The sequence below is a fragment of the Hesperophylax consimilis genome, chromosome 8 (assembly GCF_061612785.1).
Source record: "Hesperophylax consimilis isolate HC1 chromosome 8, BYU_Hcon_1.0, whole genome shotgun sequence".
Lineage (NCBI taxonomy): Eukaryota > Metazoa > Arthropoda > Insecta > Trichoptera > Limnephilidae > Hesperophylax > Hesperophylax consimilis.
Window position 1 is genome coordinate 1657285 of NC_142843.1, and position 16160 is coordinate 1673444.

The following is a 16160-nucleotide window of genomic DNA, read 5'->3' on the forward strand; positions in this document are numbered from 1 at the left end:
TTCAGCCGACGAACTGATTACTGATTGGCGGGGGCAGGCAGGCTCTGCGGCGCTAGGGGCGCCTCTGGCGATAGGAAAACAAACTAAAGCAATGTCACGTTTGAAAGTTTAAACTCCTTGAAAAAAACGTTGTACCATGACATTGTTGTGGTATCTTATCTAATTGAAAAGAATGAAAAATAACAAATTCTGTTCTCCTGATCTTTGTATGATTAAAAATAATTATGTGAAGATACATTATAATAATAAGTATAGATGTATGCAAATCAAAGAGTTGACCCGAAAACTGGACTCGTACAGAGACACAGACGCTATAATAATAATAATATTTGGATGATTTGTATAGCGCCGTTCTTGTGAGAAATCACCTCGCGGGCGCTGTACAAATATATACCTACTATATGTCTACAATGCTAAATCTTATTACTAACTATAGACTAGACAAACTATTATCAACTTACGGCGAACAGATTGCATACACTGGTTCGTCGATCACTAATAGAAAACTATTTGTACAAAGCATTCGACCAATGAACGTGATTCTGCGTTGGGATCTGCAAATATTATAATTTGTTTATATTCTATAGGACAATACTTACCTGGAAGGTCACTTGGGATTAAAAAACCACCCCATTCCCTTTTCCCACCTCATAAAGCGGAATTTTGATACTTCCTGATGAAATGTTACACACTTGACGTTTAAAAAAGAGGTAAATTATTGAAAACTCTTAGTAAAGCTTGGGAACTTTATCTATTATTGGTAATAATATGTGATGTTAACGATTTTTCTGTTAACTATAACATTCTTAGAACATTTATGAAAAGAGAAACATTATCATAATTATCAAACATTATTCTAATTATCAATGCGTTCCTAATAAATAGGGTTCAAAATCAAGTAAAAATGAGAATATACAGGCATAGAAAATGCATAAATAAACAGCGTAAAAAACGGGAAAGCGATGTAAAAAGACAATATAAATATAAAAAATAATAAATGCATTGTGATCATGCCATAAGACAAGGAAAGTAAAAACAAAGAGTACATAAAAACACAAAGCAATCGGGCATAAGCAAAATAGTTGTGATAGAGGAGTAACCGTGGAGAGACAAGAACAATACGCTCGGCACCTGAAACGAAGATGATTTTAAGTTAAGCACAGGCCATCTCTCTACCCGGGATTTTGCAAAAGTTTTTAAAGCATTCAAAATTCTCTCTGTTCAACACGACTCTTGTAATCCCTCTCAAGCCATCCAACATTTCCTCTCGGGCATACTTAATCAACTCGCAGTGCCACAGAATGTGCTCGGCTGTCTGGTTAGTGTCACCACATGAACAGTTCTGGTGAGGAGACAAGGCAAGACTTTGTAGCCGTCCCCTGAACTCCCCAATACCGGACACCAATTCCGTCATGGAGTGATCCAGTTTTATGTGCGCCCCTTTCATTCAGCTTTAAACTGAAGAGAAGAAAGAGAAAATCAATCTACCCTCCGTCGACCTATCCCATCGCTCTTGCAATACACTCGGCGTTCTATCTCGTATATGGCTTTCAATAAGCCAGGAAGGGACACCGCTCCGCCCGGTGTTAGTTCGACTCCCAGGTGGACAGCGGCCCCACCTCTTGTCAGTGCCTTTTTTGTCAAAACTTCCCTAATTTCCAAGACAATCGGCAGTGTACCGGCCAGAACCGGCAATGCATCATTAGCGACAGTCGTATATGCGCCCGAATGCGCCAACAGGGGAGGCCGTTGGCCCCGCTTGAGGGCCAAGTGGAGCAATTCATTATCCAGCCGGTGCTCCCACACAGAGGCGGCATACGAGATATGCGTCACGTTCACACCCCTACATAGGGGACGAAGTGCCGGAGTCCGCAATCCACACTCAGCCGTTGAGAGCCTTCTCAATTTCAAGAACAGGGCCTGGGCCCTGCTAGAAACGCTCTTGACGCGCGCTAGGAACGAAGAAGATCTTTCTAAAGTGACGCCTAATTACCTGGAGCTTTCAACGAAACGAATATTGGAGTCAATCTGATAGAAGGGTTTCTGGCATGACTGAGCATACCCTTCATCAAGAGTCCCACGGTCTTATGGGGAGCGAAATTCAGCCTGTTTCTCTTACCCCGCATTCAAGAATTTCACGCAGACCCTCTTCTGATTTACTATCCACTTCCTTTCTGCTGTCCCCTGAGACCAAAAGAAACATAGTATCTGCGTAATCAACCGATATGCATCCTTAATGAGTTTTGGCCACGTCACCAGTGTAAGTGGGAGTATTTCCAGAAGGAACGTTCGCCACTTCGGGGCGGCCAAATTGATGCTGCTCCCTCTTCATGGAGTAAGCTACCATGGATACTGGTAAACTGTGAAGTGGACCGTCTGGGACTACCGGACTTCTCGTGGATTCGCATACTCTCCATGAGCACATAGGACCTGGGAGAAGGTTGTCTCTTTTGTGAGGATACCTCCTTCCCTCTTACTTACGCTATTTAAATAACTTACTCCTTCGAAAGCTCATGGAGCTTAATTTCCTCCTCGTCGGAGGAGTCCACGGAGGACATATTACAAATAATAAAAACAAATTAAAAAGAAACAACCAACCTAAAAATTAACTAACAAAAAAATCCAATCAGAATGCTGGAACTTACCGCTGCTGAGGGTGAAATGCAAATTATGTTATTTACGAAATCTGCAAACTCATCTGAATTTCACAAAATACGAATTTAATTGAAGAGTAACTCAGTCCTGACAATAGTTTCTGCCACTTTTTTACAGTTCAGATTAACGAAAAACACATTTAAACACCACTGACAATTTTCGATAATCCGACTCGAAAATTAACTGACAAAACTATTTTCAACACTTATTTGGATATAGCCGCCAGAAACGCGATTAATTACAACCATAATAAAGATTAACACCGTTTCGCAGGTAAACAAACCGGTGGGTTTATCAACTGCCCGGTTCGGCTGGCGAACTGAACTGATTATATTCCCACAGTGTTCAGAAATCGAAAATATCTATTGCTTATGTGCAAAAATAAAATTTACACGAAGTCCTAGATTTACCTTACTAATTTTGACTGCCCAGTAGTCAAGGGGTTATGCTCTCGAAATCCGAAAGTCGCGGGTTGTAAACCGGACATGCGCAAGTAAATTTTAATTGATGAATCTGTATTATTTCACAATTTATTAATTTAAAATAATAAACAGTCCAAGATACTCTCAGTATCGCCCTGGTTTAAGACCAACATTCAGAATTGAAACGTTGCTTGAAATGGCTTTAGCCATGTTTGGTGACCTCACCTTCACCTTCCTCTCCTTGATCTCCTCTCCCTCTCACCACTTTCAGCCTCACTACATAATCTGGGATGCTGTAGTCTCTCTGGCTTTAGAAGATTGGGAGCAGTTGGGATAAATATTATATTTGATAATGATAAACTGGTTAAATTTAATTATATTTTAAGTACATACAAATAATACACAATACACACTTTTCATGACATGTGTAGGTAATACGCAATACCTTACGTATCAAATAATACACACTTTTCTTGACATGTGTAGGTAATACGTAATACCTTACGTATCAAATAAAGCACAATACACACTTTTCATGGCATTTGTTGGTAATACTTAATACCTTCCGTATTAAATAATACACAATACACACATTTCATGGCATTTGTAGGTAATACTTAATACCTTCCGTACCAAATAATACACAATAGACACTTTTGATGACATGTATAGGTAATACGTAATACCTTCAATATCAATTTTCATGGTTTGATCCCTTGTTGAATAAAAAAAATATTGCGATGTTACTTCACATGACATCATGGATCTATGACATTATTGTATACAATTTACCAATGTTCACGTTGAAAGCTCATAGCCTCGACATTTTTGGAGACATCGAAAAACTGTTCTTAAAAACTTTTTAAATATAATACATTTTCATCAATAAAAAACTAATAAATGACTACATTGTATTATTATTATTTTATTTATTTGTGTAGCTCTTTCGATGTAAGTTGTTGGTTTAGACTCCGATGGCGTGGTCCACAAAGCTGACGGTCCTGTTAGGCGGGGCTCTCTGGAACTCCAGCAGGACGATGGTGTTCTCCAGGGGATAGGGGTTGAGGTAGACCCCGGGTGTGTACAGGGTGATTTGGGGGCCTTCGCTGGGCCAGTAGCGACCCAAATGGCGGTTGTTGACCCAGGCGTAGCCCTGAAAATATATATAAGTAGGGATAAAATTGATGGCGATTTACCGCTTAAGGAAATTTTGAAATTACTATAAAGGGAAACCATCTGCACTTGGGAAATTTTTAATCTTAGCATTTTAATTTTTAATTACGTAAAATGAACATTCGCTTTCGTTATATGGGATTGAATGTGACGACAGCGAAAATAATTTCTGTCGGTGACAGTGTTGCCAACGGATTTTGGCATAATGTCGCCGTTTTTCAAACATTTAGTAGCGTAATGTAGTCGAATTTCAGTTGCAGTAATTCTAATGAACTCGCATAAATTCTGTCCACATAATCCCCACAAATATTGTACGTGAGCTTGATTCCCCCTTTTATTATTCGAAATCCATGGGGGGGGGGGGGGTTGTTAGATAATTTCTGTAAAACATAATTCCCCACAAAAATGATTCAAAATGAGTACTCCCCACAAAATATTTCAAATCCATGGGGGAGGGGGGTTGTTACAGAACTTCGCTGAAAAAAAAATTCCCCACAACAATTTTGAAATCCATGGGGAGGGGGTGGCTACGGAATTCCTCACATTTTTCCATTGAAATTAAAAAATTTCATTTCATTTATTTATTATTTTTAATTTGGCTGATTTAAATAACTTGTCTCTGAGGTAGCCTAATCGGCGACCAGTCGCCTTTTAGATTTTTTCGTCGCCGATCCTCGTTCTGAGTAGCCTAAATGGCGATAAATCGCCTTCGTTGGCAACACTGGTTGGTGACATTTTCTTATGTTGGTATTCCTGTATACGAGTGGCTAAAAGAGAATAGATGTTATTACCATTTACTCTATGCAAATTGGGTAGGTACTATTTTGGCAGCACTTACAAATAAAATAAAATTAAATAATGGTATTAAGGCATCTTTTTAAAATAAAAAGGTTAGGTTATTATAGGATAGGTTGGGTTAAGTTGGGTTAGGTTGGTATAGATTAGGTTAAGTAAAGTTAGGTTAGGTTAGTAAATGTTAGGTTAGGTTAAGTTAGGTTGGGTTAGGTTAGGATAGGTTATGTTAGGTTAGGTTAAGTTATTTTATTTAATTTTTTTATTGTAATATAAGGAATATAGGTACTTACATAAATATTTAACAATATTAAATTTCAGATCATCGTTGTTTATGTATACCTTATCAGAAAAGAGGAGTTCTTGTGCCTGATAAGGCAGCCACGATTCTTACACAGGTTTTATGTTGTAATAATATTTTTATATAGAATATGGATTTTTCAATGTACTGTTTAATTTAAGTTTAAAATATATATATATATATATATTATTTAATTTATTTGTTCTGATTGGTTGAAAATACAGCGCAGTTCAGAAGGGAGATTATTGTAGTTTTTTATGGCTTGGTAAATATAATGGTTTTGCATTTGTGTTGTTTTAAAATTTGGTGTAATAAATTGATTTCTATTTCTCATTAGTTTGTAAAATTCTTGGTATTCTTTGTTATTTTTTACGATGGAAGCTTGCTTAAATATGTTATTGACATTTGGTACTGAAAACAATTTAAATAGTGATTCTGTTGAGAAGGTAGATTTTTTTTAGTATTACTTCTATGATGATTCTTTGTGAAACTTTTACAGAGTTTTGATATGTTAGGTTAGGTTAGGTTAGGTTGGTAAAGGTTAGTATAGGTATGTTTAGGTTAGGTTAGATCAGGTTAGGACAGATTAGGTTTGGTTAGATTAGGTTATGTTAGGTTGGTAAAGGTTAGTATACGAATGGCTGGGTTAGGTTAGGACAGATTAGGTTTGGTTAGGTTAGGTTAGGTTAGGTTAGGTTAGGTTAGGTTAGGTTAGGTTAGGTTGGTAAAGGTTAGTATAGGAATGGTTGGGTTAGGTTAGATCAGGTTAGGACAGGTTAAGTTATGTTAGGTTTATTTTTACATAAAAAATATTTTTTTAAAACTTGCCTTAATACCCTAAGCCTACCTAATATGCATGAATTAAATGGTATTAACGTTTTTTAGCCCCGCGTGTAGCATCGGGATAAACATATGAAAATACCGTTGATAAAAATGATTGGAAATGGTAGTCATCCCATACAATTTTCATTTTACGTGATTAAAAATTAGAATGTTCAAATTAAAAATTTCCCAAATGCAGATAGTTGCCTTTTATAGCAATTAAGGCGAATTACAAGGTTTATTTTTAAAGTCGTGTTTGGTGTAGCCAGCGATCCCTAATATTTAGCATTTATTTTATTTTATTTTGAATTATAATAAGTAAAACATGAATGTAAATAAGAAATATCTACAAAATTTACAAAACTTCGACGCGCTTCACAAAATCTGATTTCACTTTTCAACAATGTGACTGTCTCTGCAATCTGCCGATATTCCCGCTTCAATTGAACTAATAGAGACATCTGTTAAGATTTCCGTCAACTATTTACATACGTTAGTGAGAAAAGGGCAATCAAAGCTAGAGTGGGCAGTCACTAGTTGCGCACAAACATAGTTTAGTTTCTAGTTTGGTCTATTTCATTATTATTTATATATTAATTTATCATAAAGCCAGATATGGAATGCTTCCTGTTTCAAAATAAGAGTATATTATTTTGATGTAGGTATTCATCAGTCACCAGATCCATTTACAACGCCCCCTTAGCGGGGACGGCCGGTACCAAGGTGCTATTGTGCAACGCACCCCCATTTACAACGCCCCCTTAGAGGGGACGGCCGGTACCAAGGTGCTATTGTGCAACGCACCCCCATTTACAACGCCCCCTTAGAGGGGACGGCCGGTACCAAGGTGCTATTGTGCAACGCACCCCCATTTACAACGCCCCCTTAGCGGGGACAGCCGGTACCAAGGTACAAGGCCGCCAGCACAAAGTAACTATTACGTAGGCATCTAAGGTCAAGTTTAAAAACCTACCCCGGCCTGCCAGAAGAGAGCCATATATTCCGTTTGATTGGCGCGAAAGTGAAATTGTATTGTACAACAAGAAATTTAAATTCTCTGTGAAAAATGGAAAGAGAGCCACCAACGAAGATAAATGGTGAAACAAAAGATATTAGGTACCAGTTTTCTATATAGATATCACAAAGATGGGTACTGCACAATGGACACTAGTTACTTGAGGCAATGTCGGTTTTCCTCCACAACAAAACAAAAGGCCATGTCATCTTTGGGGATGCAGTAAGACCCTAGTCTTTTAAGTAAAGGAAGAAAAGAGAGGTGGGTAGGAATCTGGGGTTCGGTGTGTACATGAGTGATGCATTAATCAATCCCTCTATCAAATTACGCAGAAACTTGTGCAGAAACCCGATTATAAATATTCGGTATTTTTTACCTTGCTCCATCCCGTAACATCCAGATAGGTGTCCAGCACCTGCCCCTCGTTGAGCGTGAACTTGGCGGAGTAGAGCACGGGCCCCGTGCTGAGGAAGTTCCTGGTGGAGGCCGGCCTGCCCCCGTACACCTGGAAGCGGACGCGGCTCTTGCTCCTGGCTATGGAGGAAGCCAGCTGGCTGTCTACCGTTTCCAGGGGGAAGCTGGTCACCTTCCAGTTGTGGAGGTTGACGGAGTTGAGTGTCACGTTTCCTGTTATACCCTGAAAAATATCATTAGATATTTAACATTTGATGTTGATATCTTATTCGGTATAACCGGGTTTTCATAATATTACGTGGGTAATGCAATGTGAAGTAATTCAAAATCATGTGCTTTTGGTTTAAAAATCCGGTCGCCTGAAAATATTACAGATGATTTTATTAAATCCCGCGAGTGAAACGCACCTTAGCCTTTATCTACAATTTTTTGACAGACTTTTTACTAGCCAAGAATGTTTTGAAGTGTTAAATCTCCTACCTACGAACCCCTTTTGGGACATGGTTTTATTTGTATAAAATTCCAAATTTAATTAATTAGCCATTAAAGCCAAAATAAAAATAATGAAAACTTGCTTTTTGGCGATGTTTTTTTTTTGCAAACCAGAATAGTCGGCTTTGCTATGCCTCAATACGAAGGACTATTCCATCAAAACCATGGTTTAAACAACTCCCCTGTTCAGATGAGAATTGGACTCCATTCTTCCATATAATTCTGATATTTGCCCATTTAATTAATAAACAAATTCACCTTCTCTCTCTCTCCTGGTGGCCTGTAACACCCTTGAAGGTCGAAAAGCCAGAAATATTTGAAAAATCAAAACAGGCGGCTACAACTTCAACCTTATCGCCATCTGCATGGAGTAAGGAGTGCGAGATTTCACCCGATTCTCTAAATTTTACACGCTAAGGGATGAACTAAGCAGACAAACGGCTATTACAATTGACGGTACAGTTTAAAATATCAAAGCTACGTGCGGTGTTCCCCAAGAGTCACCCTTTGGACCACTAGTAAAGTATAAACTGATCAAACATTTTCAAATGTCGAATTCTTGAACAGATAATAAATTTCATCAGTCTGTCTTTTTTTAAATGGGAAACCGCACAAGAGTCCCAACTGCTCCCAACCGTCTGGATCCAGTGAGACTATGACATCCCCAATTTTAGTATATCGTGAGGCTGAAGGTAGTGAGTGGGGATGTTAAGGAGATGAGAAAGAGGAAGATGGGGACGTACCTGGCTATTCAGATCTGGTCACCAAACACGGCCAAAGTCATTTCAAGCAACTTTTCAATTCTGAATGGTGGTCTCACACTACTACTGAGATTATCTTCCACTCTGGATATTCTGGCCACTGTCTGGCAGTTAGGAATCGAAATGTCTTATGTAAATTAGCGAGCCAGTTTTCTTTCAAATCGGTATAGGGGACATTTCTTGGGATTATCAATATAATATATCAATGGGATTATCTTCAGATGCACAGCGTTAGCGACTACAGTTGTTGTATTTTTTTTTTAAATCTTACATACGTTTACACTTGTTGGATTTGTGCGGCTCAGGGGTATATGATATTTTCCGTGATTCAATTATTACCTTGAAGTCATTTTCAACGTGTCCAAAATTGTTTCTTCCCTGATTCTCCACCAATATTTGTAGGTAATTTCCTTGTGCGGCTAAAATTGGGAGGGAGAACAGCTTTCTCGTCCTAATTAGAGCTCCGGCAAATGTCTGAAACAAGGATACATTTTTACTGAATCACTTCTACATTATATGTGCCTGGATTCGCCTGAGCTTAACGTTTTACTAAAATTCCAGATACCAACAAGATCAACCAGACAAACCTATTTTTTTAATTTGCCCGCATGAACATGCAAACAGACAGTAACCTAGTTTGTAATTAGCAAACCAATATTACGCCCAATTGGATTTTTTGCTGCAACACAGCAAAATTCACACTGCGATAAAAGTTTCACATGAAATAAAGTATGACAGATATATTAGTAGGTACAACTTTTACAAGTACAAGTAGGAATAATCTAATAACGAGAGCACAAAAATTAAGTACGAAATAAGTAAGTTTGTTTTTATTAGCCTTCATCCGCTCGCGCCCTTGATTTTATATAATTTTCATGGGTTCTTAGGACAAATGAACTATAATGAACTAAATGTGTAACAATTAAATAATAATAAATTTAACTACATATGTAACGGAGAAGAACTGAGTTGGATACCGATTAAAGGATTTTGTATTAATATTTACCCCATCCAAATACACGAGCGCCCTGTCCCTGAGGCCAGGCAGGCTAAGCTCCGCAGGGTCTAGACGCTTGTCCGGCAGCTGCCTCTCGTACAGAGTCAGGCCGGACCTCTGGAACAGCGCCTCCTGCGTGGGGGGCTCCTTCCAGTTGGTGGGCGGACCCCCGAAGGCCGTGCGCCCCTCCGCGCTCATCAGCGCCATGTCGGGCTCCAGGGTGATAGGTCCCAGAAAGCCCTTGCTTTTCACCGCGGGCGGCGGGTAAGGGGGCATCATTGTATACTGAAACGTTCAATTACGTATTTATTAACATTTTTTTATTCTTTCGTATGGTGGTAGGGTCAGAAGTCAAAAGGTATTGCAAGTGGACCTCTTCAATCCCGCTGGGAAATGAATGGAGCGGGCATTCGTTTGCAAATGTTCGGTGATCAGCACGGCACCTTACCCTAGATGGTTATAACTCGTCGTATCGACGACGCTCTCTTACTCTTTCAATCATAACTTTTTTGTGCTTGCTCAAATTGCGCTCTTTTTTTACACAATGTTAGTTGCTGACGAGATCTTGCTGTGAGTGGATGTGCGTGGTGTAAACATTTTGCGAACATAGAGATTTACAGGTATGTACTCGTCGAACCGACGAGTTATAACTTTAGTGTGACTTTTTGAATTTGTATGGGCACTTATTTTTTAATTTAGTTTGTTTCCACTTTTTTATAAAAACTAAGTGTTATAATTTGTATAACATAAATTAAGCAGTTCTGATTAATTTCCGGTGAACATTTTGAATTTTAATTTATTTTAGAACTGCAATATGGGCAGCAAAAAAGCTCTCACGGAGTCTGACATAGAACGGTTTTTATTACATTGTGACGATGATTATCCCATTGATTCTGATATTTTCGGTCTTGAGGAAATCGATTTTAGCGATGAAGAAGGTACAATCAACGCAAACAACGGAAAACCCCACGTGGTTCAATTTTATAACCAAAAAAAGGCGGGGTTGACACTTTAGACCAAATGTGCAGTGTGATGTCCTGCTCTCGCAAAACCAACAGATGGCCGATGTGTCTCTTTTATGGAACTCTCAACATAACATTCGTAAATAGTTACGTAATATATACCCACAACATGTTTTCAAAAGGGAAAAAACCGTCGCGAATTCAAAAGAGCTCCATGAATCGCTGGTGACGCCATTTTTGGAAAAAAGGCTGGAAATACCCAACTTGCGGTCCACCCCAAAGCATAATATTCAGAAAATTTTACCCAGTCCACAATCAGAAATTGAAAATGTTGACGGGGAACCAAAGAAGCGCAAAATATGTCACTTCTGTCCATCAAGCAAGCGAAGAATGACAAAGTCTTTCTGCAGGAAATGCGCCAAGAGTGTGTGCGGTGAGCACAAAGTTGAGCTTTGTGCCTCATGTGTTAAATGAGGTATTTTATTATAGTTTTTTTTTTTAATATTCTTTTATATATTATATTCAAAGGCTGTGCATGAAATAACTCACTTTACTTTAAGTTTTTTATTTATTCTGTATTTTAAAAAAGGTAGTTCCTTAAAAAAACTAACAAAGAGGCTGGAAACTAATGCAAAGATTAATGCGACAAAAAAAATATTTTTGTATATTATTTTTTTTTACTCTTGAATAAAAAACGTTACTAAAAATGATTTTGGTGTATTTTTGACTTGCATAGTTCGCATATAGGAATTTCTTAAAAACAAAGTTCGTCGATTCGACGAGTTATAACCTTAGTGTAGGGTAAAAATATAATAACCATCCAGGGCACATCGCCGTTTAAGGCCCTTACGTGTGGGCACAACGGCTGTTGCAGCACTTTAGGAGAACCAGAGTTATCTAGGCAGGGAGAAACAACGCTGTATATCAGTGGTGTCAGGAATTAAATGGGCTTACTACTGTACTGGGATTATCAATTGGGTGGGATTAGAATTTTATTTTTCTTGCTAATTTTATATTTCGTGTTTTATGGAAATAAATATCACGTGGAAGAGAAGAAAAACATTTTGTAGATGGGAAGTAGCATACATTGAGAAGAACATTGTGAAGATGAGAAGTAGTTTCATTGAAAAGAACATTACATAAATAGATGAGAAGTATCTCACATTGAGAAGAGCATTATTTATAGCGATGTATTTGGAGGTGGGATCCCCGGCCTCGGTCATAGGCGCATCGTAGTCGTAGGAGGTCAGGTCAGGGGTGTATCTAGCTGCAATATTCGCTCCTGGGAAAGATGTTCTGATTATTAAAATCCGATCGCGATGTGAGAATGCTTAGAAACAGTGTGATATCAAAAAAACATTCAGAATATGAGAAGTGAGAATGCTTAGGAACGTTATGATATTAAGAAGTACTGTGTACCAGTGATTACAAACTAAAAAAATAACTTTGCATTTGTGAAAAATGAGAAACCAACTCTGAAATTGCAAAGATGTGTCTAATAAAAGAAAAATCCATGAATATATAAAACATTTTATTTATTTAACTTATTATTCAATTAAATACGTCTTGTACGTTAGTCCATAATGATTTACTTCGCAGACTATTTATTCCGCCAATGCGTTGTGTACACAATATAATATTTTTCATTTTTCTATGAATGAATAAATGTGTAATTATACTATTTATTATTTATTGATTATGACGAAATGTTAAGGTAGAACCTGCATACAAGCAGCCACGTGGAAGTATTGCAAGACTTCATTTTTTTACAAAACCTGTATCATCCACGTTATATTAAATAAATTAAAACAATAATAATAACACAATAAAACATGAGAGGTAAGAATTCTTAGGAATGTTATGATATCAAGGAAAGAATCAGAAGACGAGAATTGAGAATTCTTATGAACGTTGTGATATCGTATAAACATTCGTGGGAATGATTACCTGAAGTATAATCGAAGTTAGTCCCTCCGTGGAACATGTAGAAGTTAACATTGGCCCCCTCGTCGAGCATGGGGACCAGGTCCCGGATCACGTTGGCCGTGGACACCCTGACTACGGGGTCCCCCCAGTTGGACAACCAGCCGGGGTAGAACTCCGAGTTCACGAGGGGGCCCTTCTCCGAGAACTTCCGCATCGTCGCCCAAGCTTTCGCCATGTTCACACCTGCGAATGATTTATTAAATTAATCAATGAGGGTTATTCAGTCGAAGTTAGAAGGAAGGAGAAAGAAGGAGCAGTCATTTTTCGACCAATATTTATTTATTAATTTTCGGGAAATCGAGAGCTTACATTTAATCAGTTTGTACATAAGTATTATATGGTCAAAATAAAACTAATTATGGATTTCCTCCTTGTAACTTTACCTCTACTGAGACAGCATAATATGGAATACGTAAATTAAATTTGTAAGAAAGGAATATGAATTAAAAAATTTATAAAAAACAAAAGATTATATAAAACGAAAAATTTACAAAACAATACTTTTATAGTCATTGAGAGAGATAATATTGAAAATAATAAAATCGTTTTGTGTACACGACAGAGTATTTCGAAATTTTAGGTATTTTATAGTTTTTCAAGAACGGTTATCATTTCGAATTATACAAGAATTGATTGCCAACATACCACAGACGTATTTAGTAAGTACAAGTAGACTAAATTGAACGTCTTAGTGACAAAACTGACATCATTTTTGTTTTCAAATTAAAAAAATATAGAATCTTCCCTCTTTGCCACAATTATAATCAATATCAATCAGCGTCTCCCAAGAAACCTCAAAACATTTCTTATACCTAACCATAAACATAACCAAACCTTTTTTTGCAAATGTGTCGACTAAATAACATCCTCGGTCAAACTCCACACGTAGGTACCTAATTTACCGATAGCCTCCAGAACATTACTAAATATCTAGAATCTCTCCACCCAAGCTGTATTGTTCTTTGTTTTGTTGTTTTATATACAAACAATCTAACTAATAAAAAATCATTTCATAACCGTTAAACGGTGTTGTTGTTACACATTGTACAAGGACTGTACAATTTATATTTCGAATTATAACTAGTAAAAATGTCTCTAACTGCGCTGCGAAAGAACTGGCCACATTGCATTTTGGCAGACTTACGCATGCGCGTGTTTCCCTGCAATATGACAGTTTTGATTTGTGATGTGTTATTCAAATTATGTTATGTTCCTAATTTCTATTCTAAAATCCAATTTACTATTATAATAGTAAAATTCAGTATATTTTTCTGTGATATTTTGTTGTCAGTTTTAGTACATTAAATAATGTCATGTTGTTAATATAGTTTCATGTTCTCGAAAAAAGAGAGGTTATTTAGGACATGTTATTTTTTAATTGACTTTTACCGCATGAATTTAATAAAACTTGTTTTTAATAACATAAATGCTTTATGCTCGTGTGGGTAAAAATAAATTTACTTTCATAGTAAGTCAAAAAGAATCAAAAAGTCTTTTTTTTTTGTTTATTATTATAATTTCTCTCAGAAATATTATTATAATTTTTAATTGTATGAAAGAGATAATACTGAAGTAACCTTTCTTGCAAACCTCTCAAATATGAGGATTTAAAAAAAAAAAAATTCTATAAAATGTTGATTAAAAATGTCTGTAGTGAGCTTTTTTCAACTTTTTGCAACTTTCTTCATGTTTGAAATGAAAATATTATTTCAAAAAAAATTAAAGTATATATCTAACACGACAATTTAAATATTGAAGTATATTTCTAACACGACAATTTAAATATTGAAGTATATATCTAAGACGACAATTTAAATATTATATAGGTATCAAACACCACAATTTAAATATTAAAGTATATATCAAACACGACAATTTAAATATTAAAGTATACATCTAACACGAAAATATAAAAAATAATTTTATCTAGATTCTAAAATATGGTCATGTCAGTTAAAAGCGAATGTTTTGTACAAATTGTTTATACAAATATTGATATTAATATTGACATACTGATATTGTCGCATTCCGGCATGATAGTAATACAAAAAGAACACGTGTTCTCGATATATTCTGAATGACTAATATTTTATCAGGAAATTGGCATGCTATCACTTTTTAATAGGATCATTTTTATCCGTGTAGTATTTGCAAGCATACCGGTCCCGAAGTCCACAGTGGCATACACTCCAGAGGTGGATCCGCAGCTCAGCATCTTGACGCTAGCTCCGTCCGTCGTGAAGAGCACTGCGGCGTCCTCCGTCCAGGCCCGCGTGAGGTTGGCCAGCCACGCCACGTATGGCTTGTCGCAGGCGGGGTAGCTGCCGTACTCGTTCTCCACCTGCGTCAGTTCAATTCAGGGTTCACTTGATGCCAGCACACCAATCGTCAAGTATTGACAATTTTACCAACCAGAGCTAAAATTTATTGCACTCTAAACTTATACCTGTTCTCAAATATAGAGTCAAGGTAGCATCTCAGAAGCTGGGTATACTATACAGGTATACTGTATATACTGCAGATAGTACCTACACAACTGCTGACCCTGTAAAAATCGCAAATGCGGCCCGCTGTTGAATTTGGCAGCCCCAAAATACCTGATAAAACTCTTGACACCGTGCAGAAACGGCGGTCCGTTTAATAGACGCCCCTATCTTGAGAAACGGATTGCCATCTTTAGAGCTTAGCATTAGGTAGGTATGCTGTCCTTGTTCTACCGGTATTACAATTGAAGATGCTCCGAGGAATTAGCGACATTGATCCCTTCAATCACGGGATGACGGATCCCTTCATGCAAATTCGGTAAACACGCCAAACGCGCGCTTAACATTTGTACTTGGTTGACATTTGTCGCATGAGAACGGGTTGTTTCTACGACTCATTCTTGAGTTCAACAGGTCGGCTGTGGAACGATTTGCCAGCCTCTGTGTTTCCTCCCTCCCACAACATGGATCTCTTCAAGACCCATGTTCACTCATTCCTCTTCTCAAAAAGACCCTCCTACAAGGCAATTTGGAAGGCGGGTTCGAGGACCGCTGCCTCGGGAACTATTCCTTGGATAACCAACGCCTCTGCGATTGGCCACCCCGAGTGCTTCGCCACGTTTGACGACTTAGCAGAGGTACCCGGCTTCAAGGGGTGAAGTTTTTCCAGGTCTTGGTCTAGACCCACTAACTGAGTAGCGGGCCGAAACGCTCTGCTCTCCAGCCGGACTCTGTCAACCCATCTCCTTGCCCCTGGCCAATCTGACCCCCAGGTTACTACCATACTTGCGTGTACCTAAAGCTGGGTCCAGACATGTTCTTTTGTCCGTACCGTACCTCCGTTTCGTACCAGCGTCGCGATCCAAAAACTCTGGACGCATCATC

The 16160-nt window shown here is 37.8% G+C and overlaps 1 protein-coding gene across 2 annotated transcripts in view; it reads right to left on the reverse strand.

Annotated features, from left to right (window-relative positions):
* Positions 1-3446: 3446 nt before the first annotated feature.
* The window catches only part of Ect3 (Ectoderm-expressed 3), a 30597-nt gene continuing 17883 nt past the window's right edge, over positions 3447-16160 (reverse strand). For both annotated transcript variants that reach the window (XM_089634731.1, XM_089634733.1), the window contains exons 7-13: positions 14953-15133; positions 12754-12975; positions 11970-12088; positions 9854-10129; positions 9187-9321; positions 7557-7817; positions 3447-4230 (exon numbers count right to left, since the gene is read on the reverse strand). In XM_089634731.1, coding sequence (XP_089490857.1) covers positions 4042-4230; positions 7557-7817; positions 9187-9321; positions 9854-10129; positions 11970-12088; positions 12754-12975; positions 14953-15133 — 1383 coding nt within the window. In that variant the 3' untranslated portion in view covers positions 3447-4041. The remainder of the gene's footprint in view (positions 4231-7556; positions 7818-9186; positions 9322-9853; positions 10130-11969; positions 12089-12753; positions 12976-14952; positions 15134-16160) is intronic.